Source organism: Hippopotamus amphibius, chromosome 3 (genome assembly GCF_030028045.1).
Source record: "Hippopotamus amphibius kiboko isolate mHipAmp2 chromosome 3, mHipAmp2.hap2, whole genome shotgun sequence".
NCBI lineage: Eukaryota > Metazoa > Chordata > Mammalia > Artiodactyla > Hippopotamidae > Hippopotamus > Hippopotamus amphibius.
The window spans coordinates 124,529,845-124,552,920 of record NC_080188.1 but is presented as its reverse complement, the minus strand read 5'-3'; the positions used below and the strand labels follow the sequence as shown (position 1 = coordinate 124,552,920).

General features: G+C 45.2%; 1 protein-coding gene and 1 long non-coding RNA gene across 6 annotated transcripts in view; both read left to right on the top strand.

Annotated features, from left to right (window-relative positions):
* The window catches only part of LOC130849784 (phospholipase A and acyltransferase 3), a 29,874-nt gene extending 24,275 nt beyond the window's left edge, over positions 1-5,599 (top strand). For 4 of the 5 annotated variants that reach the window (XM_057728944.1, XM_057728943.1, XM_057728947.1 and 1 more), the window contains exon 5: positions 3,788-5,599. In XM_057728944.1, the coding sequence (XP_057584927.1) occupies positions 3,788-3,889 (102 nt within the window). In that variant the 3' untranslated portion in view covers positions 3,890-5,599. The remainder of the gene's footprint in view (positions 1-3,787) is intronic. The other variant, XM_057728942.1, reaches the window with a different exon arrangement.
* Positions 5,600-6,226: 627 nt separating this feature from the next.
* LOC130849311 (uncharacterized) lies at positions 6,227-19,043 on the top strand. The gene is made up of 3 exons (XR_009052714.1): positions 6,227-14,162; positions 14,787-16,923; positions 17,350-19,043. It is a non-coding gene; the product is annotated as an uncharacterized LOC130849311 (long non-coding RNA).
* Positions 19,044-23,076: the final 4,033 nt, after the last annotated feature.

Genomic DNA, 23,076 nt, shown 5'->3' with positions numbered 1-23,076 from the left:
TTTCCATGTTCTCTTCTGTCATTCTGGAACTCTGATTATTCAGAGGTTGTACCCCTAGACTGCTCCTCTGATTTTCTCATCTTCTGTCTCCGGTTTTCCAATTATTTATCTTTTTAAATGAGAAAACTAACATTTATGGGTAGATTTGGGTACAATAGAAGTTTAAAAAAAAAGTAGCAGTGATGATATCAGCATAAAAGAGAAATGTGCTAAATAAATCTGATCTCATGGGTGGTCCTGCATAACAGTTGAGGTGCTAATTACACCTGGCTTCTACTTCAGGTAAATGTCCACCCTCCTACCACGCAAGAAACTGCAAATAGAGATTACTGTACACATTTGGGAACTATAAGATATCAAATTTAGGGTGCTCTTTTAGGAAGATTTGGTAGACTTATAAAATATCTCCTAATCATCTCATTTTTAGTTACCCTTTAGTGATTATTAGCAGACTAAAGAACAGTTTCATAAGTTAATATAAATGGAACATTTTATCTCAACACAAAATTGTTACATAATTTAGTAAAATACATATGTCAGTACACACGCATAATATTTAGAGCATTTAAATACAGTTCCAAATCTTGAGAGGGTGAAAGCACCAAGAAATATTTTTTTTATCATTCACTCTTTCTACACACATCTTCTTGCAAAATGAAACAATACAAATTGGACACATCCCCCTTCTCTTCCTGAGGCTTTAGCCCGAGGTACTACCCAGCCACCTGTAAGAGGCAAAACCATGACAACACAACACCGGTAAAACAGCATCAACAATTCTACTGGGCTTCCTCGCAGAACGTGAAACCAGAACACACTACAGAACAAAAAGAAGTGCCATTTATACATCTTTCCAAAGATGTCCACTTTCATTTCTTGGCCCAGATGATGTTTCTCAGCCTCAGCGCTGTCGACCTTTGGGGCCATTGACAGTGGAGATAAGTCTTCACTGTCATGACGCGCCCTGTGCCTTGCAGGATGTTTAGTAGCATCCGTGGCCTCTACTAGCTTGATCCCAGCAGCAACCCCACCCCCAGGTGTAGGACCCAAAATGTCTGTAGATATTGGCAAATTTCCCCCAGAGGGCAAGCCTGTGCCCCCTCGTGAACTACTGGCCGAGGTGAGGAATGATCATAATATCCGGTGTGGTCAAGTTAAAATGTAGCTTCTGCACTTGTCCCTTCTCACCAGAGAGGGTGGGTTTAGTGGGTGCTGGACAACATCCAGCAGTAGCTTTCTCTGTAAGAGCCATCAAAGCTGCAGCTCTCTTTGTCATTTCACTCATGAGGACATTTTTGTTTGTGTTAACAGAATCTGACTGGTCATTATGTTTATTTGTGTTCAGCTCTTTGAAACAGCCTAGATTTTCCTTTAAAGGACTATATCTGACTCATCTAACGTTCCAGTTAGAAAGGGAAGCAATGGATTGAAACTAAAATATAATTTGTGCTTTCCACGCCTAATAGTATTCTAAAAATGATTCTCCTATTTTCCATCTACCTACTTAAAAATACTCGGGCTTCAAAAAATGTATACTTAGTAAGCTTTTGTAAATAAGCGTTCATAATGAATAGTACTTAAAAAAGGCGACTAGGAGCTAGACTTATGCTGAAGTCTACTCTGTCAGATAAAATTTTAAGATACATAGAAACTGAAGATGTGGCCAATAGTATTGTGTATATTACATAAACGTGGATAAATTGCAGAGTATCATTTAAAAATTACTGTAAATATTAAAGCCAACTTTCTGTACACATATTTTATAACCATTCTTATTTTATAACCTCTCATAGTCTATAAATTCAATTACTTTCTGAATAACACTACTCTTCTTAGATCCACTTAGAACATTGCTGAAAGTGAAGAAAGCACACTAGAATTGCCTTTTTCCAGAAACAATTTCGTGGCTTAACTCATAGTAGCCGTGCAGCATAAGCAGCTAATTGTCTGCAGTCTGATAGGATTACAGTTTGCCCACTTTAAAAATGATGAGGAACAGTTTTTCTCCTTCATAATATTCTGATTGAAGACCTCTGAGGTACACCGTGTAGCCCATTTTCACTAGCAGAACTCCTGTAATTTCAGCACAGTGGCAGGGCTGGACCCAGCAGCCTTGCAACAAGAAAATCATCAATGGCATCTGAAGGCAGCGCTGTCTCTCCCAGGAAGATCATTCTTTCCATAAAATCTGCACTCTCAGGGCTACCTAGACACCACCCTCTTGCATTTAGTTACACACTTTGATTCTGTAGAAAGCATGAGCACAAACAATGAGGCTATTGCTGTTTTCCTTGACAAAGTACCTTTTGTATAAACCGGCTCCATCAGCATTTCTTCTCACACGGTGAGGTTCTGCAAACAACTGGGGGCTTATTGTTCCTACTCCATTATGTGCAAACCATTCCTCCCGCCCTGACACGCAGCTTAGCAAGGAAAACACTGGATACAAGTGGTTTTATGCAGGTTGCCTAGCAAGAACCCAACAGAACCACGGTTGCCACAAAGCCAGGCCTAATTGCCTTTAATTTATCAGGAAGGTCTAAGGCCTGAACAGCACTCGGACCTTAGGTCGGTTGATTTATTGAAACTTTTGTCGACTTGTGTTCTGCTGCCAAGGACACCAGGTCTGGGTTCCTTGTGATGATAGTTACACTGGTGTATTTCCTGGCATTTCACACAGCTATGCTGGACACATTTCTGGATCAGATAAGCCTGAGCGGTACCAAAATATGTATTTTTTAACCATTGAAGCTTTCCAAAGTGTTCTCTATGTTGGGTATGTGGGAATTTTTCAGCCACAACATATACAGCCCAGGCAAGCTCTGTGCTCAGGGTACCAAGGGCAAAGTTGGTGGTGTCATGTAGGGATGTGGGTTTTGAGTCCCAGGGTCACAGCTTCATCCTTTTTTTAATTGAGATTTTTGATACAGTGTCTTCATTGGATTTCTTGGCATCAAATGATGAATCTTTTCCTTTTCAGTTCTTGATTCTGCTTAAATGCCTGGCTTGGTTTTAGGGGGAGATTTCTTGATCCATGTTCATGACAGTGTTAGTGGGAAAAATACAGTTGTGCTGATTTGGGGGATTGTGCCTTTATCACATTTAGTGTTCTCTGGGTCCCAGTGGAATTAAGCCTAAAACAAATGCCTTATTTTACTTTTAGTTGGATTTCAGGGAAGAGTGAAACTTGACACATGTTCAAGTTTTACCCTGAAACTTACTCTTACTTTCACAGGTTTTTTTTTTTTTTCCTAGTACAAGCAGTAGAAGTCAGGTGTCTTAATAATTTAAGATATAACATCGCTACTCTTCATAGTTGAGTCATTTATTTAAGAACATGCAAAGAGCACCTCTGCACCTGGCCGGACTGGGTGCTGGGGACACAGTGAAGATGAGGGCAAGTGAAGGCTTTGCTGGGACGGAGATCACAGTTTATTGCAGATTCAAGAGCGATTCCTTTTTCTTCAACATCACGCTTACTTTAAGAGCTTCCTGTTGGCCAGCCAGGATTTCAACCATCTGGCTTCGTCTCCCTGTTCTTTTGACAGCCACCCTTTGGGGATTTGTGAGCTTTAAATACTCACAGGGTGAAGTGAGTTTCCCTCTTCAGGCTGGTGGATGTTGTTGGCCAGCTGGCCCCATCCACCCTTTCCTTCCCCATCCTGCCCTCCTCTCCCCATTTCCCTGCCAGTATTTGTTGACTCCTGAGTTTGTCAAGGAAGCCAAGGGATATGTGAGGGTCCCTGAGCTGGATGTTCTTGTTGATCCACGCTCCTCTCTCTTCCAGGTCAGAGATACCATCATGGCAGTTGGCATCGCAGGATTGGGCCTGGCAGCCATGAGCCTCTTTGGAGTCATGTTCTCAAGAAACAAAAAACAAAAGCAATGACTTGAAGGGACTCTTTGGTCAGCAATGACTTTACACATTAAGGGGGTCTTGTTTTGCTAGAGGGTTTGAGGTTTGGTTTGCAGATTTCATTCTGTTTTGTAATAAGGCTTATTTTCATGGAATAAAATAAAACCCAATGAGCGAGGATTTCCTTGGGGGAAATGCAGCAAGAACTGCCTGGCGTGGAGTCTGTTGAGGGTGCAGCTGGGCTCTGTTCCTGCTGATGCCAGGTTGTGCTCTTGCCCTTTGGTGATTTTCTCTCACTTTCTCTTTGAGGGCTGCGTTCTTTCCGAGCAGGACACAGAGTCCAGCTCCGGTTATCTCAAGTAATGGGTGTCTCTAGTGGTGAGGATACAAGTGGGCAGCAAGGGAGACACACAGACCTGACTGATGGGTGAGAACAAGAACCACTGGACACCCAGGACCCTTGGCCTGGAACTAGACCCAGGCTGGCCCCCAGGACTCAGCAGCGGGAGTCTGTAGACGTCCAGTGGGGTTCAAACCGAACCAAACCTCAGCCACAAGGAAGCAGTAAATGCTCTTGCCAATCTTGTTAAACCTCCCCCGCTCCTCACAGCTCACTTCTGCCTTATGGCTGCCGCCCCACAGCACACCCCCGTCCTCTCCACTTGGGCTTGTTACGACCCCTCAAGTTGCTGATCCAACACCCACTCTTGGGGCTTCTCTTCCCACATCTGCTCATCTTCATCCCTGAGGCCTGCGAGGTGCTCCCAGCTCCCGAGAGAGAATCTGATTGGCTCAGCTCACTACACATAGCTCAGCCTGCAGACTGATTGGCTGCCACTGGGTCAGGTGGCTCCACTAGGCCAATCAGCTCTGCCCAATGGGGCCAGGTCACATGGTACAAGGCTGCCTCAGGCCTTACGGGGTGGGGATGTGGCTGGTCCCATGCCTGACGTAGGTACTGCTGAGCCCTGGGGGCAGGGGTTTGGAGAGAAGACACGACCGTTTGTGGTTGGTGCCTTGAGCTCTCCAGCTATTACTCCCTGGGCTTGGCAGATGCTCAACGTGACCATTTGCCTGAAGGGGGCTTTTGTGGGTTCCTCAAAAATACCCTGCTGGGACCAATATTGTCCTTCCCTCCACAGGGCAAGTTTCTCCTTCATCTGGTTGCGAATGTTTCCTTCGTCAGCCCTGGTTGTCTGGGGACCTTCTGTCTGTCGGAATTCTAGACAGGACTGACAAGTGGCTCCTGGCCAGCTCCCTCCTGCCTGGCCCACATCTGGTCCAGAATAAGCTTGTGCCCATTCATGCCTCAGTGTTGTTATGAGTAGTTTTCTCCTAGTGTAGTTTTCTTTCTTTTTGTTTCAGTTCTATTGATGTAACATCTCATGCCAGTTCTCAAGCTCCCCAAACCCAAGGGACATGGGGCAACTTTATTGACATGTGTGTTCCAATTACCATTTTCTTAATTGTTTTGAGTTTGTATTTGTAGGTGTTTTCCTTTTCTTGTGTTTCCTACTTAGAGAAGTTCTTTTAGCAGTTGTTGTAAGGCTGGTTTGGTGGTGCTGAATTCTCTTAACTTTTGCTTGTCTGGAAAGCTTTTGATTTCTCCCTCAAATCTGAATGAGATTCTTGCTGGGTAGAGTATTCTTGGCTGTAGGTTTCTCTCTTTCAGGACTTTCAGGATATCCTGCCATTCCCTTCTGGCCTGCAGAGTTTCTGTGGAAAGGTCAGCTGTTATCCTGATGGGTTTTCCCTTATATGTTGTTTGTTGCTTTTCTCTTGCTGCTTTTAATATTTTTTCTTTGTGTTTAGTTGTCGTTAGTTTGATTAATATGTGTCTCGGTGTATTTCTCCTTGGGTTTATTCTGTATGGGACTCTCTGTGCTTCTTGGACTTGGTGAATTATTTCCTTTCCCATGTTGGGGAAGTTTTCCACTATAACCTCTTCAAATATTTTCTCAGACCCTTTCTTGTTTTCTTCTTCTTCTGGGATGCCTATAATTCGAATGTTGGTACGCTTAATGTTATCACTGAGGTCTCTGAAACTGTCTTCTAATCTTTTTATTATTTTTTCTTTTTCCTGCTCTGTGGCAGTTATTTCTCCCATTCTATCTTCCAACTCACTTATTCGTTCTTCTGCCTCAGTCATTCTGCTGGTTATAGCATCTAGAGTATTTTTAATTTCAGTTATTTTGTTATCCATTGCTGTTTGTTTTTCTGAGTTCTTATGAACTCTTTCTTGTACTTTCTCTATTTTGTTATCGAGATTTTGTATCATTTTTACTATCATTACTCTAAATTCCTTTTCAGGCATTTTTCCTATTTCCTCCTCATTTATTTGGTCTTGTGGGTTTTTTTCTTGCTCCTTTGCCTGCATGGTGTTTCTTTGTTTCCTCATGGTTGTCCAAACTTTTGGGGTTGCTTGTCCTTGGGTTTTTTTGCGTTATTCTGTGACCAGCAGAGGTTCCTTTATTGTTCGTCTGTAAGCGTCGGTGTGTGGGGAGGGAGAGGGTACAACAGTGGCTCCTTCTCCTGGGAGGGAGTGAGCAGTGGCGCACTGATGTCTCAGTCAGGCTTGGAGGTGCCTGTTGCAGAGGGCGCCGGTGGCTCAGGCATAAACAGAAAGTCTTAGAGTTGGGCCTCTCTTGGGGGTTTTTTTCTTTTCTTTTCTTTTCTTTTTTTTTTTTTTTCTCTTGGCAGCCTCCCTGCTGCTGGCGTTGCAAGGGGTTTTAATCTAGCCCCACCCGAGTGCCTGAGGGTACTTGTTATCCCTGAGCGCCTTAGGTGGCCCGCAGGGCGTCTCTCCACTGCCTGTTGCAGAGGCGCGGAAAGAGAGAGAGAGGCTATGCGCGTGGCTCCTCCCAGCCGCCATTGAGCCTGCAGCCTCCAGCCGCCATCATGGCCGGGCAGCTCTCAGGAACGGGCACTCCTCTCCGCGGGCCTCCTCCCTCCTGTCCTCTCGGTCCGGCAACAATGTTTCCCACACTGAACCAGCTCTCCTGCTCCCACACTCCCGCTCCTGGACCCTCCGTTCAGCCGCGGATCGATGTCTTGGTCCGGGAACGCTGAGCTGCGCGGCGGACCCTCTGAATGTTTCTCACTCCCTCCCGTCTGCCACAGCTCCGCCACTTCACCCTCTTTGAGCCCTCGTAGATGCCTCCCTACCGGCTATGTCGGGCTCCCCGCAGTCCCATCCGGTGTCCGAGGCCGTCTGCTGGTGTTCAGCTGGTTCTCTGTGAGAATTACTGCGTCCTTCCGTGCATTCCCAATGCATCTGTGGGGAGGGATGCACTCCACGTCTCTCTACTTCGCCGCCATCTTTAAGACCTATGGGGCAACTTTAAAAGGTGGGTTGCTTGAAGTCCCCTCTCTCACACGGCAGACAGTAATGCAATGCGTGGAGAAGAAACCTCCAAACTAATTATGTAGAGAAAAGAGGAATGAGGTAGAAAAAACACCTAGTACAATTAAAAAATAAACATTACATACAGAAACTGGATGTGTAGAAAAAACCAGATAAGATGACAGAACTAATTCCAAATACATGGGTAATGACCATAAATAAAAATGGACTAAACCTGCCAAGTAAAAGACAAACATTACACTGGATTAGAAAACTAGTCCAGGGAATACTGTTTATAGCAGACACAATTGAAATATAAGGACACAAAGGCTGAAGTTAAAAACATGGACATTTTACACGGCAACTCAGCTAATGTCTTTAAAATGTTAGTGTTGTCAAGGAGAAAAATTGAGGGTGTGTATAAAGTGTCCCAGACTGAAAGATGTGTCAGAGACAAAACAACTAAATGTGAAAAACATGTACAAAAGCAATTTGGGATCACGGGAAATTTGAATATTGACTGGCTATTTAAGAATATTAAGAAATTATGAATTTTATTGTGTGATAATGGTATGAGATTTATGTAAAACACATGAACTAATTTAAAAATAGATGCAGATAAAGCAAATATGACAAAAATAAGCTTTTAATCTATGCATTGGGTATATGGGTGGCCACTGTACTAGTCTATCTAGTACTTTTTGTATATTAAACATTTTACATAGTATACATCTTAAAAATACCTAAAATTTGAACTTAAAAATTTAAAGAAAATGAAACTTGAAATTGTTTCAATAAATTAATATTTTTTAAATTAAATAAGAAAGATATGCTAGGCAAGTGCTAACTAACAATGGATTAATTAGTTAATACTAATTAACAAAAAGCTGTTATAACTATATTGATATCAGAAAATACAGGCTTTAAGCCAAAAATGATTACTAGACAGAAAGAAGATAAAAAGTGTATCGTAATAAGAAATATATTTGGTCTTTGTCCTTGGTTCTTGGCCAGAGCTCCTAAAACCCTTGGAAATTCCTGAGTGATAGGCATCTTTTTTTGCTATTCCTAAGGAGCACCTTTTGGTCAACCTGAGTTTGTCCTAATGAGGTGACTTAGTGTGGGGACCCTAAGATAGCCTTAGGATGGGGCTGGTCATCAGAAAGAGGAAGGAATTAGCGGGTTGGAACTTTCAGGCTCCTGATCTCTAAGAAGGGGAGGTGAGGGGCGGGGGCACTGAAAGCTAAGTTCTATACAAACTCTTGAACAAGGAGACTTGATGAGCTTCCTGGGTGGTGAACATGTCGAGGTGTCGGGAGAGTAGGTGCCTGATGAGGGTGTGGAAGCTCCTTGCATCCCTCTGCCCCCACACCTTGCCCTATGCATGTCTTCCATTTGGTTGTTCCTGAGTTGTATCCATTATAATAAACCAGTAAACATAATTAAAATGCCTTCCTGAGTTTTGTGTAGCAAATTATTGAACCTTAGGAGAGGTTGTGGGAATCCTGACTTTTAACCCATTGACAGAAGTACAGGTGGCCTGGGTCCTGCGAATGGTGAAAGGATCTGTAGGTGAAGGAGGGCACATTTAGGGCACTTAAACTCTGAGATCTGTGCCAGCTCCCAGGGGTTAGTGTCAAAATTGAACTGAATTGTTGAAACCCAGTTGGTGTCTGGAAAATCAGAGAATTAATTACTGGTGTTAGAAAATGCTCCAAAAAGTTTCTGAAAAAAGTTTAAACTCACTAGGAAGGTATAATAATTCTAAAATTGTTTGTACCTAATAAAAGTCTTAAAATAAATAGTGAAAATTTTGGCCTTTTGCAAGGAGAAAAATGACAAATTCACCATGAAAGTGGGAGACCTAATACACCTCTGTCAGGAACTGGTAAATCAAGGAGACACAGAAGTCAGTAAAGATACAGAAAATTTGAAAAACTTAACAACAAGCTGATTTAATGAACACACATAGTACAGTTGTCGAATACAGATTCTTTCTGACCACACACAGAGGAACTCTCATTAAAACTGACCAGGTCCTTGGCCTTGAGGCACGTCTCAACAAATTTCAAGGGACTGGTAACAGAGGTCATCTTTTCCAACCATAATGCAATTAAGTTAGAAATCAATCAAGAGATAGCTAGAAAAACCCTATCCTTTTAGAAATTTTACAACACATTGTTAGATAAATTATAAGTCAGAGAAGAAAACATGATGGAAACTAGAAAATATTTAGAACTGGATGGTACCGAAAATACTGGAGATCAGTATTTGTGTCATTCTGTTAAAGGGATACCTAGAAAGAAATTTGTAGCATGAATTCTTACATTAAGAAAGAGAAAGGTGCAAATTAATGAGGTAATCATACAATTTTGGAAGGTAGAAAGACATCATACAGATGGCCAATAGGTATGTGAAAAGATGCTAAACATGAATAATCATCAGGGCAATGCAAATCAAACCTACAAAGAAATATCACCTCATGGCTATTTTCAAAAAGACAGGAAATAACAAGTGTTGGTGAGGATGTGGAGCAAAGACAACCCGCCTCCACTGCGGGTGGGAATGTAAATTGGTGCAGCCAGTATGGAAACCAGCATGAAATTTCCTCAAAAAATTAAAAATAGAACTACCATATGATCATGCCATCCCCTTCTGGGTATGGTATTTATACAAAGAGAAGGAAAACATAACTTGACAAGCTATGTGCAGCCCCATGTTTGTCACAGCATCGTTTACAACAGCCAAGATATGGAAACAACCCAGGTGCCCATCAGTGGGTAAATGGATAAGGAAATTGTGGTATGTATAGAGAACGGAATATTATTCAGTCATAAGAAAGACTGAAATCTTGCCATTTGTGACAACATGAATAGACCTTGAGGGCATTATGCTAAGTGAAATAAGTCAGACAGAGAAATACAAATACTGTATGATCTTACTTATATATGGAATCTTAAAAAAAATCATGCTTGTAGATACAGAGAACAGATTGGTGGTTGTCAGAGGTGGGGCTGGGGGTGGGCGAGATGGGTGAACGGGGACAAAAGGTACAAGCTTCCAGTCATAAGATAAATAAGTCACGGGGATGTAATGTACAACAGGGTCACTGTAGTTAATAATACTGTATTGCATATTTGAAAGTAGCTAGGACATATATCTTAAAAGGGCTCATCACAAGAAAAAAATTTTTGTAACTATGTATGATGACAGATGTTAACTAGACTTACTGTGGTGATCATTTTGGAATATATGCAAATATTATATCATTATGTTGTGTTCCTGATACTAAGATAATGTTGTATGTCAATTATACCTGAAAACAAAAAGGCTGAAAAAAAAAAGGAGAAAGAGACAGAAGGAAAAAAATAGGAAGAAAGTAAAAAGCTATGAAGCAAAAGAAATGAATCAAAATAAGCATATAAAAGAGAATGCACAAGTCAAAATGGGATATAATGACAAATGCTAAGGAGATCAAACAACAAGAAATATCAATAAATAACTTCACGACAATAAGTTGGACTATTTGGATGGAATTAATATATTCTAAGAAAAACGTTATCAAAATTGAACCAAGAATAAGTAAAAAAAAATCTGAACAGTCCTATTATCACTAAAGGAATTAAATCAGTAGTTAAAATTTGTCCCACAAAGAAGTGGCATGCCTGGATGGTTTTACAGATGAGTTTTTACCAAATATTCAAGCAATACATGAATGAGATCTCTATGGAGAAAATATAGAAGGATATTGATGGAAACCTAGTCATTGGACAGAGACACAGTATTCATGGATGGGAAACCTCAATATCATAAATATGTCAGTTTCTTTCCAAAATTCAACTCTAGATTCAATGCAATTCCAAACCAAATTCAAGCAGGGGCCTTCCTAAAATTTGCAATCGGATTCTAAAGTGGACCTAGAAAAGGTAAAGAGGCAAGATTTGCTTTTTCATTGCCAAGAAGAAACACCAGGCAGGGAGACTTGCACTAGCAAATATCAAGATTCACTATAAATTATTATTGTGATCAAGATAGTGCATTTTTGGTGCAGGGATGGTTAAACTGACGAATGCGATGGAGTAGAACCTCTAAAACAGAACCACAAATACATGAAACCTTAATTTACAACAAAGGTGACACTGCAGATCAGTGAGGAAGGATGAACTATTCAGGGTTGGCAGTTTTTGTGAAGGCCCAGGAAGTAAATATTTCCAAGCCACAAAGCAACCCAACTATTCAACTCTGCTGTTGTAGCAGGAAAGCCACCATAGACAATTCATGTCTATATAGTGTAATACACGGTGTGTATCTAATAAAACTGTATTTGTAAAAAATAAAAACATAGCTTTATCTATGTACACTGAGAATTAACTTTCATATACTTTTCATGGGTCATGAAATATTAACTTTTGATTTTTTTTCAACCATCTAAAAACGCAAAAACCAATCTTAGCTGCCGGGCTGTATGAAAACAGGGGAAGGGCTGGATCTGGCCTGTGGGCTATAGTTTGCTGACCCTCAAACAATCAATGGTACTCAAGCAACTGCATAATCATATAGACTTTGCTCTGTACAGAAAAAGTCAGTTTGGGGAGGATTTCAGACTTAAACGTGAAAGGCAATGTATTAGTTGCAGTTCTCCAGATAAACAGAACCAACAGGATATAGATGGATAGATAGATGCAGGGACAGATGGGTAGATAGATAGATGCAAGAGGAGATTTATTACAGGAATTGGTTCACGTGGTTATGGAGGCTGAGAAGTTCCACAGTCTTCCCTTTGCAAGCACAGAACAGAAAGCTAGTGATGTAATTCAGTTCAAGTCCAAAGGCCTGAGAACCAAGGGAGCCGATGGTCAAAGTCCCAGTTCTTGGCTGAAGGCCTGAGAATGTGGAGGGTGGGTTGCTGATGTAAGTCCTGGAGTCTAAAGGTCAGAGAACCAGGAACTCTGATGTCGGAGAGCAGGAAAAGATGGACCTCCCAGCTCAAGTAGAGAGAGAGATTGTCCTTCCTTCACCTTCTTTGTTCTGTTCAGACCTTCTGTGGATGGGATGATGCTCATTGTCAACCCAAATAAACCTAGGAGGCAACAATCAGGCAGAAAGCAGTTATTTGGGATCAAAGAACGGCAATGCAGGGCACCCATTTGGGTAGTGACCTAAACAGTGTCCTATCAGGGAGTAAAAGTCAGGGGGTTTTTAAAGAGAAAAAAGTCAGGGGGGTTTTTTAAGACAAAGAAGAAGACAAATTGCAAAAAAATTTAATGGGAGCAGGATGCAGAAGCTGGTTATGGCTGAACAGGATTGCTTAAGGCTATGACTAGAGCCAGGTAAAAGTCTGTTGCTCTGATAGGTTGCAGGTATTTTTGCAGAGTCCTTGAAATATTTGTGGTTTTACCCAGTACAAAAGTTCAGATTCCATCCAGGGAGGGTAAGGGTAAGGTCCACCTCCTTAATGGCTGCCTGGTTCCATTTAAAAACCCCTTGACATAAGTGATTCCAGTTTCTTATTTCACACCGCCCACATTGGTGAGAGCAGATCTTTACTCAGCCTACTAATTCAAATGCTCAGTCTTGTCTGGACTCAACCTTACAGACACACTCAGAGATGACGGTTTATCAGCTATCTGAGCATAACTTAGCCAAGACAAGTCAACTCAAAATTCACCATCACAGGCAAAAGTACAAAATTTTTAGAAGGAAACACAGAAGAACATCTTTATGACCTTTCTGTAGTTCATAAGAAGAAAATAATAGAGGGAAAAAAAAGCACAAGAAGGTAAATTTGATTCCATCAAATAAGAATGATAAAGTAGGGACTTCCTAGGTGGCGCAGTGGTTAAGAATCCACCTGCCAATGCAGGGTACATGGGTTCGATCCCTGCTCCAGGAAGATCCCACATGCCGCATAGCAACTAAGCCTGTGCACCACAACTGTTGAGTCTGTGCCCTAGAGCCCATGAACCACAACTATTGAGCCCATGTGCCACAACTACTGAAGCCCGTGTGCCTAGAGCCCGTGCTCCACAACAAGAGAAGCCATCAAGATGAGGAGCCCACACACCACAGTGAAGAGTAGCCCCTGCTTTCTGAAACTAGAGAAAGCCTGTGTACAGCAATGAAGACCCAACACAGCCAGTAAGTAAATGAGTGAATGAATGAATGAATGAATTAAAAAAAAGAATAATAAAGTAAATGAAAAGACTAGCAATACTTGGGAGAAGATATTTTTAACACAAAAGCTGACAAAGGATTAGTATTCAGTATATATAAAGAACTCATACAAATCAATAAAGAAGAGACAACCCAACAGAAAAGTGGGTACTTATACTAACGGGCGTTTCACAGAGGAGTGAATACAAACGTCCAATAAACACACGACAAAATGGGACACCTCATAAGTAATTATACAAATGTGAATTAAAAGGTCCTATATTACAGCTACTATGTTAATAATATTTAAATGTTGAGCAGTTACACCTCTGGGCTACAATGCAGCACTCTGGTGACCCTTTAGTGAGTGATAACTTGTATTTAGTGGGTCATAGTCAATATTTTAAAAATCATTCAGTGAAACAGAACGATAGAGAATAGGCTTTGTCAGAGTGAATCGTGTTTTTTGGTAAAGGTTTTGGTAAGACGTTTACTCATACACCTCAAGTGTATATATATCCTGATGCATTATAAAGTGTCTTTCTCTCTGTGGGTCTTGGTCAAATAGGGTGGAAAGCCTCCGCTAGGGGAAGAGCCTCCAGGTGCTCCAGGAGGCTTGTGTGAGGACGCTCCTGGCTGTTATGTCAGTAACAGTGACACCCTGGGAGCACACCCCATGTCACTGATGTGAGACAGGAGAGCGAACTGTGCTGCCTTCTACAGAGGGAAGACCATGAACCACGAATGAACAACGGCTGCAGCCATCAACACGGAACCCAATCGTGAGCAAACATCATCAAGCTGCAGAAGGTATGCTGTTTGATTCTGATTTTACCAAAGTAAAAAAAAATATCATCAAGGGATGCCTTTTTATGTGTAAAAATTTTTAACAAGCAGGACATTAAAAGGCACAATTCAGAAGAGTAGCCATAACAGTATGATCAGGGAGAGGAACGTGAAACGCTCACTCAAGGCAGGATTCTGGTGCCCAGACAGCATCGGCAACCCGAAACCCCATCCAGAGCCGGGCACAGGCACACTGGGGATCAAGCTCCAGGTGCCAGCCCTGGAGAAACGGCTCCAGGCTTCTCCCTCAGGCTCTGCGCCTGCCAGGGTGGGGAGGGGCTCTAACATATTTTAGCCAGTTCACATCTCATGAATGGCACTCAGTTCACCAATGAGAGATCCTTTCTAGCCCCTGTTATGCTGATTCTTAAGTCCTTAAGTTTTCCAAGGAAAAACCATTTCCTACATTCAGTGTGTGCATTTGAAAAACATCTCTTGATTAGAGTGGAAGATAGGTAAGAGCAGCCACCTCTTTCAGACATGCTGCCAGCCTACTGCCCCGGGGTGTGGTTTCTTGCTTAGAAAGCTGACAGAACCTGGGGAGTTCTTGGCAAACGCTAACCTCTATGCCTTTTGTTTTTCAAGCAGCAAGAAAATGTGCATAGGAACTGAGCATGATTCTTTTCTGGAAAATCTCAAGGAAAGATGCTGGCTAGAGTCTCCCAGAGAGCAAAGGCAAGAGGAATGGTGTGGAGAGAGAAGTCTGATGGTGCCAACATCTTTCCTGAGGGCGGGCACAGAGCCCTCTGCCTCCCATGCCTTCCCAAATCTCCCAGGGAAGCTGACCCTCTTGACCTCCCCCACCTCCCACTTCAGCATCCCTCTCCTGACCTCCTACTGCCTCCCCCATTCCCACCCTGGCCACTTATTTCAAAGAACCTAGCCACCGCAGCCACTCCCAATACCACCCAACAACCCTGGATCCCACCTGCACAAGCCTCTCACACACACACACTCACACCACAACTTACCCATCCCAAGCTCCATTTCGTCCATGCCCTCCCAGAGAGCTGAAAGCCATGGTAGGACTACTTTCTACAAAAATGCCAATGGCTTTAAAAGAGACTGAATGCAAATGTTGTTTGGGACAGCACCTCAGATGGGACGAAATGCTGAAAACAGAATTCAATGTGGCAAATTTCAGGCCCCAGGGTGGCTATTGAAATAGACTGGGGCTGGGGGCCTTCCACCCAAACCTGCGGGGAGACTGATAGGAGTGTCCAGTGATGACCTTGGCGGCTCTCCAGGTGCCCTGGCCGTGAGGACAATGGTCCTTTCCCTGCAACAGACGAGATCTCCAGGTGCCCTCAGCATTGCTGTCCCCCGGCAAGTGGCTCCCCTGAGTGCCTGTCCTCTGACCCCAGGGAGCACAGGGTCTCACCCTGGCGGATAGCTCCGGGGTGCGTCCCGTCGGCTGGCAGCCCTGAGAGTTCCCTTCCTCCTCCCATGTCCCTGTTGTCTCAGGTCTCAACCCCCTTCAGAATATTCTGGTTATTCTCAGACTTAGAGAACAAACTTACGGTTACCAGCGGGGAAGGCTGGCGAGGAGGGATAGATTGGGAGTTTGGGATTGACATGTACACACTGCTATATTTACAATCAAATGTCTTTCTATGAAAAAAAAATAGCACATTCTAGTGATTCTGGTGGATGCACACAGAGGGAAACACCCAGGCATCCACGAGGCAGAAGGGACAACGTTGAGGACTTCCCTGTGACCTGCCAGCTCTCCCACAGTTCCCAGAGAAGGAGCGGACATGCGCAAAAGTGACAGAATGACGTCCAAAGGGCAACCTGAGGCATACTACGCAGTCCCCAGGATTGCTGTTTCTCCAGCACCAATCACAGTGTTCTTAAACGTTCTTTGAGCTAAAAATCAGGAATAGTTTGGGATATATGCACGCGCTCAAGTCCTAAAAACAAGTTTTGCTGAGACCAGGATTGTCCAGAGATTATGAGCTTATTATGAAAAAATAAAGTATGTTTTTATTACTTATATATACATATAGATTTTTCACATTTTAGCAGAATCCAGTTCATGGAAGTCACTCCAGAGGGCAGGGTGCTGGAGCCAGTCCAGCAGATATTTAAGCTTCATAGCAACACACATCTACTGGATGGTAACCTTTATAATGATGGCTTCAATTTTTTAAATTTTCATATCAAAATTTTCCTCACAATCGCAGAGAATAATTGTTTTTCATCTGTTTGTTAATAAATGTATTAACGAATAAACAACTATTTATTGAGCGCCTACAGTAAGCCAGGCATCATGAGTGATGCTGTGGTTTGATGATAACAAGCTTGGACAGTCCCAGCTCTTGGGGTACCCACAGTTGTAGCCGGGAGTGGGATATTAATAAAATAACCACATGGATCAGTGTTCAATGGTAACTGTGAGAATCGCCATGAAGGGCAGATACATGGACACTTGAGACTCTAAACGGGGATGTGACCTGGTCCCGCAGACCAGACACACCCTGCCCATGACGCTGGAACAGTAGATCCTGGACAGGACATGAGGTCTGGGGAGGTGAGCCTGAGACTACAAGCAAGAAAGCCTCCTCCTCTATCTGTCATCTGGTTATTGGGCCTGGACTCTGCTTAGAGCAGCAGAGGCCTTTGAGCCAAAGGGAGCCTTGAAGCAAGGTAGGCATGGACCTTTCTGGAACCCCCAAATGGAGGCTGACCTTTCAGCCTGGGAATCGGAGCAAGGCCCCCTTTGGTAAGCAGCCACTGTAAGTGACTCCCCTTGTTCTTCAACCTTCTCATAGTCCTGACTTTCCAGGGGAGTCCTGGGAATTGTTTCAGCCTGGTCTCCACTGTACTGGGGGGATCAAGGGACCTGAGAGCGTTTGCAGGCTTGCAAAGGTAGAGCCCAGAGGAGGAGCATGTCCCTAATCCTCAGCCAAGTGGTAGTGGCTGTGGTGACACCATGGAGGGTGGCCAGATGGAGTGGCCATTCAGGAGGGTCCCTGGTGGCAGAGGTCGCTGAGGAAGCAGGAGCACGTGGGGACTGGGCCCTTCTGAGACCACACTCAGCGCTCTCGGGGAAGAAGCAGAGAGCAGACACATAGTCTGAGGCAGGGAATAAAAATTTTTTAAAAATTAAAAAAAAAAAAACACCTTTATTTTTTGTTCACATTCACAGCAAAACTGGGGAGAAGATAGAGAGATTTCCCGTACGTCCCCTGTCAGCCACCCGACATGCACAGGCTTCCCCACTATCAACATGCCTGGCCAAGACGGGACATTTCTGTGACACCTGATGAAGCTACACAGACACATCGTGAACACGGAAACTCCATAGTTTACCTTATGGTTCACTCTCGGTGTTGTACATTCTACGGATTTGGACATGTATGATGACATGTATCTGCCATTATCGTGTCATACAGAGTCGTTTCACTGACCTCACAGTTGAGGTGGGTAGTTCTCAGCACTCAAGGCAGGGGCAGCTGAGCCATGGCAGTTTGAGCAGGAGAGATAGTGTCATCCCATCTGGCAGTGCCAGAGGGGCGAGGACTAGACCTCAGGCAGGATCCTGTGTGCTCGTCCCTCCCTCCCCGCATCTCCAGCAGCCAGTGAGGGGCCTGCCTTGGAACAGGAGCAAAGCAATTTACAGGGAGAGGGCTGGAGGCTCTGCGGGGCCAGGACTCCTGCCCAGCTCCTCTGCTTTCTCATCCCAAGGTGCCCCATCAGCCAGGACAGGGCCAGAGATGGTCTCCATCTGGAGAACAGGTAGGGACTATTCACTCTATCCCTAAATGTCCCCGGATGTCTAAGACCACGGCCAGGGCACTGACCACAGCAGCTGTAGAAAGGCTAAACGTCTGCTGTGTCTCTGCTTGGAAAGGAAATGGGGCTGGATGCAGGCACAGAGCAGACACAGCAAGGCTAGATGACTCCTCCCCACACTTCCTGTGAAATCTGACACACCTCTTCCCAGAACTGGTTGATTTTCAGGAATGGCAGGAGTCTGGCTTGTTCCCTTCCAGCTGCACACCAGCTAAGGAGCCTGCCCCCCACTGAACCTTCTCTCATTCAGAAACAGTGGGCTACTTGGGAGAGGAGATTTCAGACTCAGAATACTGAAATGCAAGCGCACTTTATAAGGCAAAACAAATGCCCTGGGGGTGGAGAAGGCACCAAACCCCAGTGGCTGAGGCAGAGGAGGTGGGATGCACTCATGGCCAATGTCTAGGGTCCCCCCGCCTCAGCCCCCACCTCAGCTCCCTCCCCTTGACCCCCAAAACACCCACCACTCCTCCCCACGGAGGTGCCTGGCCCTCACGGCCCCGAATGCAGAGAGGAGGCTCACTCTGTCCAAAGACCTGGTGGTCCTGCAGGAAACGGGACTTTTAAACAACAAATACACTTTCCCATGAAACCTTCTCAGGACAGGCTCTGGCAGCCCGACTGAGGCCTTCTTCAGATGGGAGCTGCCCTCCCACCACAGGGTCAGTGATGGGACGTTTCAGGGGACTCACTGGAGCCGTTGCGAAGCCAGGGCTGAGTCTGCGTTCTGCTGCTCTTACGTGACCTTGTATGTCAAAGTTGAGAATTTCGCTTTCACTTTCCTTCTGACACTATTTTAAAGCTATTAAGCACTAAATGTTTTTATAGGGACACTAAAGATTTGCTTTTACTGGGAAGGTCAATTACTATGAACCTCAACACACGGAGTCACCGGGGCTTAAAGTCACCAGGGAGCAGTCAGAGTAGGAGGGAGTCCTATTAATTTGCTCTGCTTAAGAAACCCAAGATCTCTCCCAAGAAAAACCTGGACAACTGTCCCTACTCCAGGAAGGGGGGCACTTAGAGGCACAGAGGTGCCACCCCCCAGTGCACCTCCTAGGCCATAGTAACAGCTCCAGGAAATATTGGGTGAGAAGCCATGGGGCAGGCCAGACGGGGTGCTGCACTTCACGAGGAAGCCTTCAGGAGCTGGGTGCCTTGGAGCATGTGCGGCCAAAGAGTTCTTTGCCCCTGTAGGATGCATTTGGCTGCAGGAAACAGATCTTAGAGCCTGGACTGTCACTGTCTCCGTCACAAGAAGACAGAGGCAGATGCCTCAGATTCAGTTCAGCAGCTCCCCAAGCCACCAAGGACCCAGGATTTTGCACCAGGTTGGTGCTGTGTCTGCAGTGAGACCCAGCGTGGTCACCAGGGCTGCAGCAGCCTCAAGATGCACTTTTTCACCCAGCGAGGTTCAAAAGCACTAAAGGAAGGTGCTTCTTATCGCTTGTCTTTTTTTTTTTCCCGGAGTACAGTGTTCCCCAGGATCCCCTGGCTGTCCTGCTTCCCCTCTTCACTGGCCAGAACTGGGTTACACTTCTTCCAAACCCATCTTGGGCAAAGAGAAAGGGGCTTCCTTGGCAGGCTCAGAACACTCATGGTGCGTCCACCGGATTTGGAGGGGCTCCTGCTGCCCAATGAACAGCAGGGCTGTGAGCCGGGGAGAAGGTGAATGACAGTGGTGTGTGTGTGCGTCCAGGGGAGAGGTGGCTTTGACTAGACAACCAGCACATGGGATGCACTCACCTACTTCCCATCCATGGTGACAAATAGCTTATTCCAAGACTACAAAGAGACTGGAACCCGTTTTCCAATAATCAGACTGGTTCCCTGTAAGATCTGGCAGGGAAAATGGGGGAGATTGACTCACTGGAGATGGGAAGAGGATGCAGCAGGCTTGTGGATGTGGGTAGAGGCACCATCAGAAGAGCTTACGCCTGGGGGACTCAGGAGGGGAACGGCCTCTCCCAGCATCACCCATGGCCCAGATTCCCTTGACCAGGCAGAGCTCCAGATACACTGGTCCACTGTCTGCTTGTTCCCCTGACCTTGGCCCCAAGCCTGGCATAGCCCACTCTGTTTCCAAGTGAGCTTTACTTGTAAAACCAGTGTGAGCCACTTACTGTTTTCCCCCCTGCATTGTGGCCACATTCACAAAGGAAAAAGGATAAAGGAAAAGAAAGCTGCAAGGACTTGTCTCTTTCAGGTAGTGTCACTTTGGGCAATTTCCTCCCTCTCTTCATCTCAGTTACATTCTCTTTAAGTGATGGGTGCTCTGGTCATTGCTGGCTCTGCTGGAATAACCCCTGTCACTGGACTTTAGTTTCTAAAGCCCATCTTCAGGTTAAAGCTGTCAGGTGGTCCTACATCCAAAGTCTGTGCCCCTCCCCACAGCTGCTCCCCATGTGTGTCTGAATCTGGGGAGTGACTCTTGCCACATCCCTCCTGCCCTCTGTCCTCCATGGGGGCCCTGCTGTCAGGTTTGATCAGCACTTGAGCAGTTTCTGGCATGGATACACCCTGAGCAGGGTATGTTCAGCTGTGGTTGGGGACAGCCTCCCTGAGCGGGTGACTTCTGAGTAATGAACTCAAGGAGCCAGGGAGGGAGCCCTTCGCATATATGTAGATAGAGTGTCTTAGGCAGGGAAGCAGATGGTGCAAAGGCCCTGGGACTGCATGTGTCTGTCAGGGTCTCTGGAGCCAGGGAGCAGGTTGTTCTCTCAGGAAGCACTGTTGTTGTTTTTTTGATATATTTTACTATTTTATTTTATTTATTTATTTTTGGGCTGCGTTGGGTCTTCATTGCTGCATGAAAGCTTTGCTTTCTAGTTGTGGCCCACGGGGGCTACTCTTCATTGCCGTGCATGGGCCTCTCAGTGTGGTGGCTTCTCTTGTTGAGGAGCATGGGCACACAGGCTTCAGTAATTGAGGACCACAGGCTCAGTAGTTGTGGTGCACGTGCTTAGTTGCTCCACACCATGTGCGATCTTCACAGACCCGGGATCGAACCCATGTGCCCTGCATTGGCAGGCACATTCTTAACCACTGTGTCACCAGGGAAGTCCCAGGCTATTAATTTTCATGTGACTTAGATGGGAACACCTGGCGGGTGAGAGCACAGCAGTGATGTGATTGACTCCACTGGTCTTCACAGACTACATCTGGTTCCTGTGCTGAGAGTAGCCCTGCTGAGTCCAGGGTGGAAGCCGCAAGAGCGGTTTGCAGTATTGCAGGCAACAGAGTGTCTTAAAGAAGAGATTTTCATTTTCTCATGATTCTGGGGCGCAGAAGTCGAGTATCAAGGTGTCAGCATGGTTGGTGTCTTCTGAGGCCTTTCTTCCTTGGCTTGTAGATGGCCACCTACTCCCTGTGTCTTTATATAGTCTTCCTCTGTGTGCGTCTGTGTCCTAATCTCTTCTTCTTTAAGAACATTAGTTGGATCAGGACCCATCCATGTAACCTCATTTTAACTTAATTATTTTTTTAAAGACCCTGTCTCCAAAATCCGATATTGTGAGGTACTAGGGGTTAGGACTCAACATAGCAATTTGGGGGGACACAATGCAACCTGTAACAATTACTTTCCGACATAACAATACAATCCAGGTTCGTATTTGTGTTTTCCCTGTCCCTACCCTGGAATCAGTTGTTTCTTCAAGGAGGCTGGTTCCTTTTCATGGACACTTGTATGCAGAACACAAAATTGGATCCTTTGCAGAACATTTAGTTTTGTATATTGGAGCCAAAAATATTCTGATGGGGACATTGAACATTTTTCTCTAATACAGGGTGACACATCCCTCCAACAAGAATTTCCTCAGGGGATACAGGATCCCAACCAATCTGTACACCTTCTTCTCCTGCCAAATGTATTCTGGGATTTGCAGTTACCTATGTGTAGAGGAAGACAGGCTCCTCCTGGGAATGGTGGTAAGAGCACAGCATCGGCAATGAGTGTCTTGAGAATATGGGGGAAGCTGAGGAAAGGAATCATGTGTCACGTGGCCATGAACCTGATGGGCATGAGGGACACACTGGGGTCCCCAGGGTCATTCTGAAAAGAGTGAAAGGGTGAAACAGCGAACTCCCAGTTCTCCTGGGTTACACCTGGTGCTCTGACACCCTGAATGTGCCCACGAGGCACATGTGTCCACACGAACAGAATCAGAAAACCACCTGCACACACACACAATCAGCTGACTACACACTCAGTATCTTCACACCTCACATGCGCACACACCTGGACAAACCCTGCGCACTTCCTGGGGCACTTCCCTGGGCTCCAGTCCCTGGCACTCCTAGAATGGGCAGCAGCCCCACAAGTGACAGCAAGTCTAGTGTCTGCCTTCTGTGACGGGAGCTCGCCATGGCTGGATTCACCCCAGGAAGACCCCAACCTGGTTGGGGAAGTTGTAGCTTGGCCTACACTCCCTCCCCTGACCTGATTTGTTTATGGAAGACAGCTTCGAAGGATTCGATTACAGTTATTACCATGGCCATCATCATGGGAGGGTGGTCACTGGTCCATGTGGCTTCTCCATTTTTCTATTTAAACACCAGCCTTCATTGGTTCCAGATGGCAGAGAAGAGAACATGTGCTCACTCCCTCTTGCAAGAGCACCAGAATCACAACTCACTGCTGAACAATCATAGACAGGTAGACACTGGAACTCACCAAAAAAGATACCTCACATCCAAAGACAAAGGAGAAGCTGCAATGAGAGGGTAGGAGGGACACAATCACATTAAAACCAAATCCCATAACTGGTGGGTGGGCAGCTCCCAAACTGGAGAACAATTACACCATGGCAGTCCACCCACTGCAGTGATGGTTCTGAGCCCCACCTCGGGCTTCCCAACCTGGGGGTCCAGCAATGGGAGGAGGAATCCCCAGAGAATCAGACTTTGAAGGCCAGCAGGATTTGATTGCGGGACTTTCACAGGACTGGGGGAAAGAAAGACCCCACTCTTGGAGGGCACACACAAAGTAGTGTGCACACCAGGACCCAAAGGAAGGAGCAGCGACCCCATAGGAGACTGAACCACACCTACCTGCTAGACCCTTTGGAGGGTCGCCTGC